The sequence below is a fragment of the Lagopus leucura genome, unplaced genomic scaffold, assembly GCF_019238085.1.
Source record: "Lagopus leucura isolate 7727_CA_CO unplaced genomic scaffold, USGS_WTPT01 142-28_obj-0_obj, whole genome shotgun sequence".
In the NCBI taxonomy this organism is placed as follows: Eukaryota; Metazoa; Chordata; class Aves; order Galliformes; family Phasianidae; genus Lagopus; species Lagopus leucura.
Window position 1 is genome coordinate 8,822 of NW_024965952.1, and position 16,063 is coordinate 24,884.

General features: G+C 52.5%; 1 protein-coding gene across 3 annotated transcripts; it reads left to right on the forward strand.

Moving 5' to 3' along the window:
• The first annotated feature begins 4,649 nt into the window (after positions 1-4,649).
• On the forward strand, positions 4,650-16,057 carry LOC122192355 (annexin A3-like). 3 transcript variants are annotated; one of them, XM_042892887.1, is made up of 9 exons: positions 4,650-4,946; positions 6,453-6,547; positions 8,027-8,076; positions 8,736-8,815; positions 9,395-9,453; positions 9,774-9,893; positions 12,943-13,129; positions 14,174-14,250; positions 15,482-15,596. In XM_042892887.1, the coding sequence occupies exons 1-6, from the start codon at positions 4,682-4,684 to the stop codon at positions 9,867-9,869; spliced, it is 645 nt and encodes a 214-aa protein (XP_042748821.1). In that variant the 5' UTR covers positions 4,650-4,681; the 3' UTR covers positions 9,870-9,893; positions 12,943-13,129; positions 14,174-14,250; positions 15,482-15,596. The 3 variants fall into 3 exon arrangements, with proteins under 3 accessions (XP_042748821.1, XP_042748822.1, XP_042748823.1); XM_042892888.1 differs by lacking the exons at positions 4,650-4,946; positions 6,453-6,547; positions 8,027-8,076; ... (1 more) ...; positions 9,395-9,453; positions 9,774-9,893 and having other exon boundaries at positions 12,945-13,140; positions 15,482-16,057; XM_042892889.1 differs by lacking the exons at positions 4,650-4,946; positions 6,453-6,547; positions 8,027-8,076; ... (1 more) ...; positions 9,395-9,453; positions 9,774-9,893 and having other exon boundaries at positions 12,945-13,119; positions 15,482-16,057.
• The last annotated feature ends 6 nt before the right edge of the window (positions 16,058-16,063 follow it).

The window sequence follows — 16,063 nt, forward strand, 5'->3', positions numbered from 1 at the left end:
GTCCGTCCGTCCGTCCGTCCCCCTCCCCCCCCCGCTGCCCCTCGAACCCCACTCGGACTTCAGACCGTGCGTGCGGGCTGCGTTGCCAGGCGACAGCACGCCCTCCCTCATGGCGGCGCCGGAAGCCGTCCCCGCGGCGACAGCGCATGCGTGGCTGCGTCTCCATAGCGACGGCACCTCGTGGCGTCCGTTGCTCCAGCGACGCGCCGTCCCCGCTGAGTGACGTCATCACGCTGCGACCAAAGGACGCGGCCATGCGGAAGCGGAGCGGGGCCCCGCGCCTCTCCAGCGCCGCGGCGGCTTCTAAGAGTGGGTGTTCGGGGCGGCACCGGGGCTGAGGCCGCTCACTCTTGGCCCCGTGGGGCCTCTGTGGTGCTCAGCGCCTCCGCTCGGCGGCGGGAGGTGCCCTGTGCCCCCCGCCCCTCCCCCACCCCGCTCGGTGTTTCACTGCCTTCCCTCCCCTCCCTCACAGCCCATCCCCGCCACGGGTCACCCACGACCCCCCGAGTCCCTCAGTCTGACCCCTGGGCTTACCCTATGCCCGCCCCCTGCCTCCGCTTCCCCCATTCTCATCGCTGGACTCCTCTTCTATCCCCTCCCCTAAGATCTTCACCACCGTGCCCCTTCATTTAATTAGTCCAGATCCCTTACCCCAATTCCTTTAACCTGTATACTATGGGGAGAAAATAAAGATATTCTAGCTCGGACTAGCAAAAGACCTCCAGAGGTATAAGCAAGTTAAAGATTGTAACTATCCATGCCAGACAGACCCTCTTGACATGATCACGAGACGTCTAGCTCGTACACCTGGCATGGGTGTCAGCAGATGCTATAAAGACCATTGGCAAGCCCTGCCAAAACTGAGATGGCTTTGTGGAGGCGAGTGGCAAGGAACCATGGGTGCGTGTATGACAAAGGAGCAGGCGGTGGATTGCCAACTGACAGAAGAACCCCTCAACTGTACATGGAACCCACTTTACATTCCCCTGACCGAGAGCAGACAGAGGAGACAACCTGCACAGAAGGAGGTGAGCGCCAACATGGAGCTTTATCTCGCGCAGGAATGGTTCCACGGCAAGCTGGGGGCAGGGCACAGCGGGCGGCACATCGCTGAGCGGCTGCTGATGGAGTACTGTTCTGGGATGGAGGCCCCTGATGGCTCCTTCCTGGTCAGGGAAAGTGAGACTTACATTGGGGACTACGTTGTGTCCTTCTGGCACTGTGGGAAGGTGCGGCATTGCCGCATACACTGGCGACAGGACGCTGCCAGTCAGAAGTTTTTTGTGACTGACACCCAAGTATTTGACAGCGTGTACGACCTCATCGCCTGCTATTGGGAGACGCCGCTGAGGTACCACAGACTTGAGATAAGGCTGACTGAGCCGGTGCCTCGGTCCAACACTCACACCAACACAGACGGCACCAGAGGGACAAGTCCAGATCCAGAGCCATCTACTTCAGGGCAGGAGGGAAGATCCAGCACTGCCAAATGTGGCAAGTTACATTTAATAAGGCACTTAACCAAGTGCACGTTGTTCAAGTTCATCGCCCACAATAAAAGTTTTTTGTTCTGCACTAACAACTGAGCCTGTGTCTAATTGACACATTTAAACCTTCCTCTTATTTCTCTTCCTCAACCTCTATGAGGACCTTTGGACAGGATTTCAAAAGGGCGTAGAGGGGCTTTACCAGTATTTCATAGTTGTAGGCAGCACCACCTCGTTATCTCTAGGACAGTCTGGAGCTCATTCCAGAGTCCCCTCGCTGTTTCCTAGGGTTCCGCATCCCGAAGTGATTCCATAGTGCAAATGGGTTACTTGTGGCTGTGCCACTTGGGCTTTCTGCGGAGAAAAATCAATAGCCTTTAAGTCTGAGAAGTTTAGTAAGCTCATTGTCCATGTTGTGCATTACCTCCTTTGTCTTGGTAGCTTTCAGGTCGTCCATGTCTTCGCATTTGGGGGGTCCTGTTTAATCCAAACCAGCTGAGCGACTCCTAATACTGGGGTAAGGGCTCTCAAAGTATCCAGTATTATACCTTACCAAGGGGTTATTTACCCTTTTAACCCTGGCTCCAAATAGTTCTCACTATGCTGGTGGGAGTTTGAGCTCTCCCATCTCCAGAAACCTTTACCCGAATGACACCTACTCATTATATTACTTCCATTATGATATTCTGCCCACTAATGAGAGTGTTATTACTTTAATAGAGGCCATTGTGAAGTATAGAGATGTAAGGTTGATCCCAATAGAAGGGAGAAGAATGACAATCACACATTTAACAATAACAAATCAATAAATATAACATAAAACATACTACTATTGCAACCAAAATACAAAACGTAACAGCACACAACATCAACTTACCAGAGACATCACCCTAAAATAAAGCAAATTAGTAACCAATTCATCTATTCTTTATGAGTTTAACTTTCAATGGTGCGAAGGTACCATATCTTCCTGTAGGCCAAGTTCGAAATATTTCAATAAACGATGACCTGACTCCTGAATCAACAGACTACGTTGATCAGGAAAACAACAAATCCAAATCAGATCTTGAATATCCAATTCTGACTGATCCACTGCAAGTCCGTCCTGTCGTAACCCAGAAAACAACAACAGTGCAGGACAGACCGGCAGGGGTGCCGCCTGATCAGTGCCCCCTGCCAAGACTCATTTACACGTAATGGCCCGGCCATACACGGCAACAGAATTGATGGACTTAGTACAGCGATTTCGGCAGAAGCCTAGAGAAAGTGTGCCAGTTTGGTTATTGAGACTGTGGGATTCTGGGGCAGAAAGTGTCTTGGTGAATGGCCCAGAAATAGCTATGTTGGCCACCATGACTGTCCATCCTGCTCTCAGACAGAGGTTACATGCGGGTCACCAATATCGTGATGAAAACCATTCTATACTAGAATGGTTAATGGTGGCCTGCCGTGTGGTATGGCCGAATAAATCGGACATACCTTTACATACAGGCATGTGGTCCTCCATGGAGGACCTTCAAAATTATATCTGTGAACTGGGTGTAAGAAAGGCTATCTATGAAGATACATTCGATGGCCCTCATATGGTTAAATTTTCAGCAGGGATGAGAGATTTGATTTTACAGCAAGCTCCCTCCCATCTGTACGGCACCCTAGTCTCCATATTAAATCCCCTTGTAGCATCAGATGCCGTAGTCCAGCAGGCTGCCCAGTGAGTGGCTGACCTGGGAGAAACAGAACGCCTGCGGACTAGGCGGGGGGCCGCGTGCCGCTCCAATTTGGCCCCGTGGGGCTTCTGTGTGACTCGGGGCCTCTGCAGAGCAGGAGGTGCTCTGTGTGACCCCAACGGTTCGCCCACAACCCCCCCAGCCCGCAGGGTTGCACCCTTCCCTGCAGTCCCCCTCTCATCTGCCCAGCCCCCCCACTTCCCCTCCAGTTCCCCCATTCTGATCCCTGCAGTCCTCCTCCACCCCCCGCCTCATTTCCCCGCCTCGTTCCCCTTTCTGACCCCCAGGGTCCCTTTCCTCCTTCCCTTCCACCCCCGCCGTCCCACCTCTCGCTTCCCCCGTGATCCTCTTTACCACGCCACCCAGCACTCCTCCTCAGTCCCCCATTCTGACCCCTCGAATCCCCTCTCCACCCCCCCCCCCCCATGAAACTCCCCATTCTGACTACCAGGGGCTCCTTTCCCCCCACTCCCCCCCCATCGAGTCCTCCAATTCTTACCCTAAAGGTCCCTTCTCCCCTCCACCCTGTCCCACCGCTCCTATTTCCCCATTCTGATCCTCCTTCCCCCCTCTTTGGAGCTGCAGAATTGACTGCACACAGAAGTGCTGAAAAACGAACGCTAAACATTTAATCATTTAACATAGAAGCAATAAACAGAGAAATGGCCGTATTCCCAACCAGCTCCCACCCGAACAATCATCCCCCCTCACGGCTTCCCTCCTGGGGGCCAACACGAAGCGACTCCACGTCGGCTTCACGCGACTCCGGGAGCTCCGCACGGGGACACACAGATGGAAACCGGCCCTTGGGGACTGCGGCTGCGGGGCAGCAGCTCAGCACAGCGCCGCCGATGATTGGAGCCGGGCGAGAGCCGAAGGCTCTTGCTGACTCCGTGCCGGGCTCGAACGCGTCTCGATCCGTGCGATCGCTCCCTCTCTTCCGGGGCTGCCCGGACACCGGCCGGGTCCCGCCGCTCGCGGTCAGCCGCCGCTTCTCGCAGCCCAGCGGCGTCCCGCCGCAACGACGGAGGACGGCTCGGTTCCGACGGGGGAAGAGCGGGGCCGGCGGCGGTGCGCCCGCGCCGCATTCCCCTGACCGCCCAGTGTCCCCGAGGCACGGGGCGGGCTACGGCGGGGACGCGGGGCGATGCAGCATCGCGCTTCCTCCGTCGCGCCAGCGCGACCGCGGCGGCTCCGCGTCCGCCATTGGCGGAGAGCCCGCGCTCTGTCCCGCCTCCTTCGGTCTCCCATTGGTCGGTCCGCCGAATGAGGCGGGCACTCCGCGCGGGGTTCTTCCTGTCCGCGGTCGCGCCGTCATTGCGTCATCACCGCGCGCGTCCCGCAGGGCCCCGGCCCCGGCCCGGCTGCCCGCGGCACCGCCCCGCGCCGCGCCGCTCCGCGCCGTGCGCCCGCTCCGCTTCTGGGGTCCCGGGGGGTCCGGGCCCCGGCTGGAGCTGCGGGAGGACGATGAGGAGGGCGGAGACGCGGGGGACCGCAGCGAGGCCGAGCCCGCTCTGCCCCGCTCCGCTCTGCTCTGCTCCGTGCGGGCCTCTTCCTGGGAACAGGAGGGTGTGGGAGTCCTGGGTGGGACGCAGAATGTCAGCATCAGCGGCAGGATCGGCTGCTTCCTCCTCTGCTCCTGACGCCATGCGCTGGTTTCCTTTGAGGAAGCACCCCAGAAGCCAGAGCCCATTGTCCCACCTGTGGGTTCCACAGGCCGTGCAGACGTGGGGTAAGTTGAGGTTGGATATCAGGACAAACTTCTGTACAGTAAGTGTTGTTAAGCACTGCAATGCCCAGGGAGGGGGTTGAGTCACCATCCCTGACTGTGTTTAAAAACCATTTGTTGTGGTGCTCAGGGCTGTGATTTGGAGGAGGGTTGTCAGTTGGGGTAGTGTGGTTAGGTCGTGGTTGGACTCGGTGATCTTTAAGGTCACTTTTCCAACCCGTGTGATTCTCCAACAGGGCCACCAGAATTGGTGCCCAGGACCATGTCCAGATGGGTTTGGAGATCTCCAAGAGGAGACACTGCAGCCTCTCTGGGTTCCTGTGCCAGTGCTGCAGCGCTTACAGTGCAGGAGTGCTCCTGATGCTCCTGAGTGCTCCTCTTGAGAGCAGCTCGGCAGAGAGGGACCTGGGGGTCCTGATGGACGAGAGACTTAACATGAGCCAGCAGTGCGCTTTGGTAGTTCGAAAGGCAAATGGGATCCTGGGCTCCATCAGGAGAGGAGTGGTCAGCAGGGACAGGGAGGTGATTGTCCCTCTCTACTCAGCTCTTGTGAGGCCCTGCCTGGAGTACTGTGTCCAGGTGCGGAGCCCTCAGTACAAGAAAGACATAGAGATTTTGGAAAGGGTCCAGAGGAGGGCAACTAAGATGATCAGGGGGCTGGAGCACCTGCCCTATGAGGACAGGCTGAGGGAGTTGGGCTTGTTCAGCCTGGAGAAGAGAAGGCTGCGGGGTGACCTCATTGCAGCCTATCAATACCTGAAGGGAACCTACACCCAGGAGGGGAGTAAACTCTTCAAAAGGGCTGACAATAGCAGGACTAGGGGAAATGGATCCAAGTTGAAGGAGGAAAGATTTAGGTTGGATGTTAGGGGGAAGTTCTTTACTAGGAGAGTGGTTAGGCCCTGGAACGGGCTGCCCAGGGAGGTTGTGGATGCCCCGTCCTTGGACGTGTTCAAGGCCAGGTTGGACGGGGTCCTGGGCAACCTGACCTAAATGTGTATGTTTGGTGGCCCTGCCAGGCAGGGGGGTTGGAACTACATGATCCTTGAGGTCCCTTCCAACCCGGGTGATTCTGTGATTCTGTGTGATGTTTGGTGGCAACGTCTGCTCCTGGCACTGGGCTCCACGGGATGCAGCCTGGCTCTGTCAGGCACTCAGGAAGGCCATGAAGGGCATTGTTGAGTTGATCTCCCTCCACGAGTCAACTTTTATTTTTGCCCCAGCACTGGGAATGGCTGCTCTGGTGGTTTGTTAGAGGGAAGTGTAGCTGCTTGCATTGCTCTGCTGCACAACTGCCCTAAAAATCTTTGGGCAGTGGAAACAGAAGTGCTCTTCATGTCCCAAAATGCAGCTGCTCTGGTGGTGTGGGTCCTGGCAGCTTTGTGTGCACAGATGGAGGCCTGGGGCTGCTGAGAACTCGCCATGTAGGGGACTGGAGGTGGCACAAGAGCAGAGGGCACTTTGATTCTTGTGCAAGCAGCCTGACCAGCTTCCATTTGTTTCTTGCAGGCACGGATGAAGATGCCATCATGGAGACCTTGACCAAACTCAACGTTTGCCAACATCAGCAAGTTCTGATCACCTACAAGAGCCCTTTTAGCAGGGTAGGTGGTCTGCAGAGATGTGTGAACGTGGTTGTGTCACTTGGTGAAAAGCGAAAAATGACCTAATGACCATAAGAGAAAGGTCAGCAGAGACTTTGCCTGAGCAAAGTTGTTTGGTTCCTGTTCAGTTCAGAGCAGTTGTTGATGCAAGGAGGATTGGAGCCTGAAGAGAAGTGAACAGCTCAGTTCCTTCTGTCCTCCAAGGCCGTGCCTTCTGCCAACTCCGTTCTCCTTTTTTGGCCTTCTAGGATTTGATTGATGACTTGAGTTAGAGCTGAGGGGAATTTTGAGGGGGTGATCATTGAGATGATGACTTCCCACCACCATGTATGGCATGCATGAACTAAGGAGGGCTGTGAAGGTTTGGAAATCTTCCTTTCGTATTGCTCAAGTTCTGGCCAAGGGCTTGCTGCTTTGTTATGTACGTCTTAAGGAAACATGGTTGTACGTCACGAGCAGTTGCTGGTATCTTAAATCTTGCCTTGGCAGTTCCCTAGGGAGCAGGAACAGGTGAAGGCTGCCTGAGTGAAATTCTGGCTTCTCGCACCAATGAAGAAGTTGGTTGCATTAAGGAGAACTACAAGCTTTCTAAGCAGTGTGAAAGGCCTTGTCCTGCTGCCTGACAGTCAGTGTGTGTGTGTGCAGGCAGATGTGAAGAGGAAGGAGTGTGGGGAACTTTTAGGTGTGACAAACTGGCCATCCCAGGTGTTACTGTTTGTCCAGGGAGAATCTAGACTAGAATTTCACCAGCAGCTGAATTGGTGTAAATAAAACGGGGAGGAGCATTCTGTCTGTCAGCAGGACGTGTGGCTCTCTTGCCAGTTTCTTGCTGTCTGTGCTTCTTAATTGGAGGCTGCAGCACTGATGATGATGGCTGGAGCGCTGCAGTGATGCTGAGAGCCCTGGGCCCAGCTCTGCCCGTAGCAGGTTATGGCTGGCAAATGTTGTGGGCAGCACCCAGGTGGTGGCCCTGCTCCTAACGGACGCTGTGTGTGTGTTCTTGCTAGAATCTGGCTGCTCCCTTGAGGATGGCATCCTATCTGACACATCTTCCATGTTTCAAAGGGTCCTCGTGTCCCTCACGATGGTGAGCCAAGCCGAGGGGAGAAGGGGGTGAACCTTCAGAGCTGTGGGCACAGTTCTGCACTCAGTGGTGAGGAGTCCAGGCTGGCTTTTTCTCACCTTGGGTGTCCCATGGCTGCTCCTCAAACCCAGCTTCTGCAGGGAGGAGACTCTGACTCTGGGTGTGCACGAGTGCTGTGGGCTCTTCTTTAAACACCCCAGTAAAGTGGGCTGCTGCTCATTTTTAGAGGAAAGCCGAAAGCACACCTGAGCTGTGTTTCACTGTGTTTGTGAGCTAGTCTTCCCTTTGAAGGACTCCATTGTCCATCTCCAGCAGCTGATCCTGAATGAGGAATTCCCAGGAGTTGCTTCCTGGATGCTCTGGTAACTGAATCTTCTATCCTTGTGTCTTTGCAGGGAAACAGAGATGAAGGAATGTACGTGGCTGTGCTCAGCAAGATGCTCAGGTGTGTAGTAATTTGCTTCCCAGTCTAATCTGTGTGATGCAAGGTGAAGAGAAGCCAACCTGTGAAATGGGAATGATGGCTCTAGTCTTGTTTGCAAGTCTCTAATGAGAGTCTCCAGACAGGCTGGTTACTTGGCAGGGGCAGTGACATTTTGGTTGTGGGTTGCTAGAATCTGGCTGCTCCCTTGAGGATGGCATCTGACACATCTTCCATGTTTCAAAGGGTCCTCGTGTCCCTGGTGTTCAGTAGATGTGAACTCTTCTGAGGCAGCAGGTGTCCTGGAGAGAGCCCCATTGCATCCATTCCATTCGGGCCATTTTATTCCCTCTTGAGACTGAAAGGGGCTTTAGAAACCTAAGTACCCTCAAGGAAAGCAGAGATCATGAGGTGTGACTGCCATTGGGGCAGGGGGGAGAAGAGCTAAGGAACTTGATTGGCAGCACAAAGCAGCAGGTCTTGAAAATGGTAACAGCTGTGGTAGGAAATTAGCAAGTCTGTTAGCAATGAAAATGAATTCTTTCTGTGGGACAATCCTGGTTTAGCTGACAGTGCTGCAGGAAGTGCATGCAGTACATGAGGAGCTCGTTGTTACAAAGCGGTCCTTTGAATCTCTCTGACTTTCTGCCATGGATTCTTCCCCCTGGTTTTTGATGGCACAGAGGCACTGCTGACAAGGACGTAACAGACAGCGTTAAATCTGAGATGTCAGGAGACCTGGAAGGTGCTTTGCTGGCTGTGGGTGAGTGCCCTGCTTTTAAACGTTGTCTTCAAAACAGTGAAACAATGAGAGGTGCTGTGTCTTCCCTCGAGCGGCTGTTACGTGGTTTCAGGAGGCAGTCGTGGTTTGTCTTTGTTTGTGGGCACAAAGCCAGGCTTGGTGGGACTTGGAGTGCCCTGGTGTAGAGGGGGGTGTCCCTGAGATGGCAGGGGGTTGGAACTCGATGATCTTAGGGATCCCCTCCAACCCAAACCACTCTGATTCTGTGCTTTACAGACAAAATCAGGTGGGAAAGCTTTGTGCTCTATGGTACAGTGTGCTTGGCCAAAGGGAGCTGTGGCAGCAGAGGTTTGCTGTCAGGAGGCACGAAAGCCTTCATGCACATCCTGCTGTGTGCAGGCACAGAGACATCAGCTCACAGCACATCACTGACTGCATGCCTGCACTGCAGCTGCTGTTTGTTCACCTGGAGTTGCATCTTGGCAGAAGAAACAGCTGCACCAAGGAAGTGCTGCAGCGGTGTGGAAAACCTCCTGCTTCTACTGGCCTTAATTCTCTTGTTAATTCCCTTAATTCTCTTGTTCTTGTCTCTCCTTACAGTACAGTGTGTGCGAAACGAGCCTGCGTGTTTTGCTGAAAGGCTGTGTAAACCCATGAAGGTAAACAGATTGTGGAGTAAGATTGCTTGCTTCTTTCTTGCATTTCCGTGCTCGAGTCAGCCAGCAGCATCATGGCAATCATGAGATGGAAGCTGCAGCCACTCAGGAAACTGGCTGTTCCAGGAAAGCTCAGGCTTTTCTGCACATCAGGGTAACAGCCATACTCAGGAGCAAGCTGCTGCTCATGGATTGCTCCGTGAATGCAAGAATGCTGTAATGAAGAGCAGCTCCTGCACAGGACTGGGCCCTGAGACCTTTGTGTCTGCGAGTGATTCTCCAGCAGTTCTGTGTCGGCTGCACGTGGCTGCTTTTCTTCCCAGGGCCTGGGAGCAGCTGACAGCACTCTGATCAGAGCGATGGTGTCCCGCTCCGAGATGGATCTGCTGGATATCAGAAGGGAATTCCTGACCATGTAGGAGTCTCTCTACTCCTTCATGAAGGTAAACTTGTTGATGTTGGACACAAACAGTGGGATTTTCTGAGTGCCTTTAAGGACTGATCCCCCCTTGACACCTGTTGGGTATTTTAGAGCAGCTGGGATGAAGCAGACCTTAAAAAAAAAAACGTACTGAAAATGTTCCTGAATATTGCTAAATTGTCTAGGATATGAACACTGCAAAAAGAAATCTGTCTTAAGAAGAATTTTACTTTAATAGAACTTAGAAATTATTCATATTCCTTTTTTTTTTTTTTCTCAGTAACTCTGCTCTGAACTTCTCTCCTCCTCTTCTTTTTTTCTGCACTCTTCTCCTTCTTTTCTCTGCACCATTCCTTCATTTCTTCCTCCATCTGTCCTTTCCTCTTTTGCTGTTCCCTCTGTTCTGCCTGCCCTCTCTTTTTTATCTCTTGTCCTTTTTAGATCTGCTCTTCTCACCTGTATTTTCTGTTCTGCCCTCTTTCTTTTCCCCTCTCGTTCATCACCTTTCTGTTCTTCCCCCTTAGAAGCTTCTCTCTTCCCTTTTTTCTTTGTTCTGCTCTGTCTTTTCTCTCCTCTCCTCTCTGCGGCAAGAGGACTCTGAGCTCCCTTGCTGGTGTGGCAAGAGAGGCGCAGGCTCCCTTGCTGGTGCAGAAGGAGGAATGAAAGACCTTTATTGTAGTGCTTACAACCTTTAATACCCACACATCAACAACTGCTTACATGTAGGAACCAGGCACCTCGTGTGTTTACATCTGGCTCAAGTTACTGCTGAGCTTTTTTACTCATTAGCAAAACAGCGACTTTCTTTATCCCTTCTTTATTAATAGATAAAGAAGCACAGTTCAGAAACAATCCTAAAAGGAGCTAAACTAAAAGTAATACACTGAACAAAGGATGGGTTCTTTAGAGTACAAACAATAGTCCATGTAAACCAACCCCAATAATTCCAACTCTTATGATTCCTCGGTGACACAATTGATAAAGTGTGAGAGTCCAAACCAGATGAGGCCTCAGCAGGGCAGAGCAGAGGAGGAGGATCACTTCCCTCGACCTGCTGGCCACGCTCTTTTTAATGCACGCCAGGATGCCATTGGCCCTCTTGGCCACAAGGGCACACTGCTGGCTCACGGCCGACCTGTTGTCCACCAGGACACCCAGGTCCCTCTCCGCAGAGCTCCCCTCCAGCAGCTCATCCCCCAGCCTGTACTGGTGCATGCAATTATTCCTCCCCAGATGCAAGACTCTACACTTGCTGTTGTTAAACCTCATCTGTTTTTTTTTTTCACGTACTGTAGTTTATTCTTTGAGGCTCTCAGTCCCTGTTTCCCTAGAAAATTTAGCAGTTCGTTCGTAGTTTTTTTAACCTCTGGTTTTTCTGGTCCCGACAGCAAGAGATCATCTACATATTGTAAGAGTGACGCTTCCTCTGGTGCCTGAAAGCGTTCTAATATTTGCTCCAAAACAGATTTGGTGATTCTGCAAACCCCTGAGGCAGAACCATGCACTCATACTGTTGTTTTCACCCTCTCAGGATCTTCCCACTCAAAAGCAAATATATCTCTGCTCTCCAGATCCAGGAGACAAAAACAAAAGGCGTCTTTTAGCTCTATAACACATTTATCTTCATTTGGGACTTTATTCATCAAGGTACATGGGTTTGGAACCGCTGGATGTCGTTTTTGTACTATTTCATTAATTCTTCTCAAGCCTTGGACCTATCGATAGGAGCCATGAGGTTTCCTTACTGGCAGAATGGGGAATTGAAGGGCGACACGCACGGTTCCAACAACCCATCTTTCAGCAATCCTTGTATCACAGGTTCAAGCTCGGTACATCCCTCAAAAGGAACTGGATATTGCTTCTGTCTTATGGTCTCATATTTTTCCTGCAACTTTATTTTTAAAGGGGCTGTTTTCAGCCCCCTCCCCTCCTTTGCCCACACCACAGGATCTCTTTCTCATCTGCCTCAGTTAACACATTCATTGGTACTGTCATTCCCTCCTGGTGGGTTGTTATTTGCATTCCCAGTTTCATCATAAGATCTCTCCCCAGCAAATTAGTCCCTGCCTCAGGCACATGCAGTAACTGCCCTGTTATTGTCCTATTCCCTACTTTTCAAAAAGTGGCACTGTCATCCCAGTCCTGTTATCTACCCCCGTTATCCTTAGAGTCTCATCCGTTAATTTGAGTCCTGACACTCTATGAGCTAGCAGTGATCGAGCTGCCCCAGTATCAACTAAAAATACAACCTCCTCCCCTTCAGGTCCCGGTTTCACATTTACCAAGGGCTCCTGCTGGGACCAACTTCTCAGAACCCCTGACACCCTATTCTGAATTTAAAGCAGTATGTAGCTTCTCCTCTCTCTCCACTCTGGGCAGTTTTTCTTTACGTGTCCTAGCTTACCACACTTGGAACAACTCCTTTCACTGTTCTCTGATTGAGGTCTGGATCAATATCCTTGGAATTTTCCTCCTCTCTGCCACCCTCCAGGACCTGACCTCTCTTCAGTTCTCCTTTCCCTATTATCTAATCTTTGTTTCGCTACACGATCCACTGTGGAAGCCATCAACTTAGCCTTCTGTTTTTCTTCCCCATTTTCCCTTCTGGCATATATCTTCTGAGCCTCTTGTAAGAGCTCCTCCAGGGGCCTCATATTCCATCCTATCTTCTGAAGTGTTCTCTGTATGTCTGGCCATGCCTTAGTTATAAAATTCACCTTAAGGAGCCCTTGGGCTACGGGATCCTCAGGATTCATTCCTGAGTATTTTCTCATCCTGTCTCTAAGCCTTTCTAGAAAATCACTAGGGGATCCATCCTTATTCTGCTGAACCTCAAATGCCTTAGTGAGATTCTGGTTCTGAGGTTCTGCCTCCTTAATTCCAGCGATTATTATATCTTGCAAGTCCTTCATGTTCTGCCAATGTTGTGCATTATTGCAGTCCCAGTTAGGGTCTTCCACTGGATATTTTTGCTGTGCCGGCACCATCCCAAAGCATCCAGGGGGATTATTCTTTTCCCATTCTTGCATAGCAGCTCGTCTGATCGTAACCCTTTCCTCCCTTTTCACAAGGGAGTTGCTGCTGTTGGCTGCCGTTGGCAGCCGGCTCTCCCCTCAGACGGCACCGGTCCCACAGCCACTGCGTGCCGGAGCTCCGGGCAGCACCGAGACGGAACCGCGGCACGGCGGGAGCAGTGCTGAGCACAGCGGCGCCAGAGCCGGGAGGGATGGAGAGCGGCACCTGGACAGGGAAGGAAGTGTGCGCGTGGGGTGAGGGGCTGGAAGCGGGGCTGGGATGTGGGGATGTGGAGGGAGACAGGATGGGGTGTGGGGAAGTGGGATATATATGGGATGGGCTGTGGATGTGGAATCGGTATGGGGCTCCAGGGAGCTCTGGGAGAGATACAGGGGGCTGACGGGGAAATAGAGGGGGGCTAGGAAGCTGTGGGGAGCTGGGGAGGGCTGCGAGGGGGCAGGGGGCTACAGAAGGCTGTTGGGGTATAGGGGGTGCACATGGGGCTGAAGTGGGCTGTGGCAGGGGATTGGGGTATATGGGACTCCAGGGGTGGGTCTGGGGGGATTTGAGGCAATAGAAGGCTGTGAGGAGGTTAGGGGGGACACGGTGCTATAGGGAGCATTGGAGGGGGTTTGTGGAGGGGCTCCCGGGGCTGGGGAGAGCTGTGGGGAGCGATATAAGAGGCTAGGGGAGGATATTAGAGAATGTGGTTGTATAGATGTCTGTAGGAGGAAAATAGGTGGGCTGGAAGGGGATATGGGGCTAGAGGGGGCTATAGGTGTGATATGGAGAAGCAGGTGCAATAGGGGTCTGTGGAGGGGTACAGGTGGGACATAAGGAGATATGAGGTTATAAAAGGCTGTAGGGGAGCTACAGGAGGCTTGCATAGGCTCTAGTAAAGTATAGGGTAATATGGGGCTATGATGGGGCTATAGGGTAATGTGGGGAGAGGAGGGATAGGTAAAGGCCCAGATATAGAAACGATAAGGGGGATAAAAGGGGCCAACGGATGGATATAAAGTAACTTCAGGGGGCTGAAAGAAAAAGTAATAAAATAAAAAGTAAGAAAAGATAAAAAGTCTAAAAAAGAAAAACCAACCAAGAAACAAACAAGCAACAACAACAACAAAAATGGGGAGGGTTGTAAGGAAAATAGAAATAAAGAGGAAAGAAAGAGAATAAAAAGTGAAAAGCAATGCATGTAAATGTAGAGAACGCAAGTAGGAAAGCTAACCATAGCACAGCAAAGCAAGGCAAGGCAAAGAATGAAACAATGTAACCTTGCAGGAATGGAGGAATGGGGAAGAGCTGAGCCCCGGCTTGCCATAGGAGCTGCACGGATGGAGAAGAAGCTGGGCCCAAAGGTAAGAGGAGCTGCTTTGGGTTGTGGGCTTGAAGCCAAGCTGAGAAGCCGTGCCCGGGAGGAGGTGTGGGCAGCTGCAGGCCACCTTGCCGTCTCCCCAAGAGATGCGGGCTGTGGGCCAGCAGCGGGCAGGAGTGCTGGCCAGAAGCAAGCATCTCTTGGAGGAAGGCAAAGTGCAGAGGAGGTTGAAGGGGAGCTACTGGGCACGGCCTTGCTCAGCAAGGGGAGGAAAGCCTGAAGGGCACGAGAAGGGAAGAGAGAAGAGCAGGCAGGCGGCGTGAAGCTTGAGCAGAGCTGAGAGGCACCGGGCAGAGCAGTAAGCAGAGGAGGCAAGTGTTGGGATTTGGTGTGAGTAGCAGCAAAAGCCAAGAGCATGAAGAAGGAGGAAGTGAGGAGAAGGTAAGTGAAGGGCAGGCGAGGTAATGGTAGGGGGAAGGGGAGGGGCAAGGGAGGTGAGGGCAAGGGAGAAAAGAGGGGGTGGGAGGAGAGGGGAGAGTTAAAGGAAAATATATGATTAAAATCAGAAAAAAAGAGAAAAAAAAGAAACAAAATAGAGAAAAAAAAGGAATAGATAATAAAAATAAGAAAAAAAAAAAGATGAAAAGAAGAGAAAACAGAAAAAAATGAAAAAAAGAGCAAAAAAATTAAAAAGTAGAAAAGAAAAAAAGAGAGAAGAAAACAGGTATTTAATGGAAAAAAGGGAAAAAAGAAAATAAGAAAAAAATAAAAGGAGAAAAAAAAAAGGGGAGATAGAAAAGAGAGAAAAGGACTAAAAGAAGAAAAGAGAAGAAAGGCAAAGAGAATAGGAGAAAAAAGCCAAGTAAAAAGTGAAGAATAAGAGCTAAGAAAAGAATGGGTGGCAAGAAATGTGGAGAGAGCAATGCACAGCATTGCAAAGGAAAGCAAGGCAAGAGTAGCAGCAAAAGGCGGTGAACGCAGAAGAATTCCGTGAAGAGCAGGAGAGGTAAGTTGGGCATAAGGCAAGGGGAAGGGGAGGAGAGGGGAGAAGGAGGAGGGAGAAAACGAGAGGCAGGGGTGAGGGGAGGGGAGAGAGGGTGCGGTGGGGAGGGTTGAAGTGGAAATGGCACTAAAAAACCAGCTTCTGTTTCGTCATTAAAAGAGCAAAGTGAATCTCGGTTTGCACCAAGCAGCACAAACAACACTGCAGTGATTTTCTTTCTGCTCTGACAGCATCTCTGTGTCTTTAATGTCCCTTTAATGTCCTTTCCCAGCCCGGCCGTTCCAGCACTCCTCATGACAGTCAGTGGCCTCCTGCTGCTCCGCAGGGCTGGGAATCCTCCCCCAGCACGGCAGCGAGCCCAGGGGCAGCGGCCCTGGTGGCGGAGCTCACGATGCTCAGCCCACACCCCAGGCGTTCCGTGCTGCAGCATGGTGGTGGCAGCATGGCACGAGTGTGGGGGGCCGCGGCCCCCGCCCGCCTTGCTCTCCTCCTCCCTACTGGCGGCCACGTGTTCCCGGGAGGCTGGTGCTGCTCTGTGGCGAGCACCAGCAGGTGGGTGGGCAGAGATGGGGCCAAAATCGAGCGGCGGCGAGGGCGAGAGGTCTGGGCTCTCATCCCCTTGTGCCCCGGGGCCGCCTGCCGTGGGGCTGTTGGGGTGGGGGGACGGGCAGCACTGCAGGAGCCAGGCGAAGGCGTGAGGAAGCGATACTCTGCAGGCCGTGCCGGGCCATGGCTCTGTGCTGGCTGAGCGGCTCTTCGCCCGGGGTGTCCTGGGGGAGCTCAGCAGATGTGTGCTGGGAAAAGCAGGAGCGTTTCTGCTCCGGCTTCCTGCTGCTCCCCGCAGACAAATCCC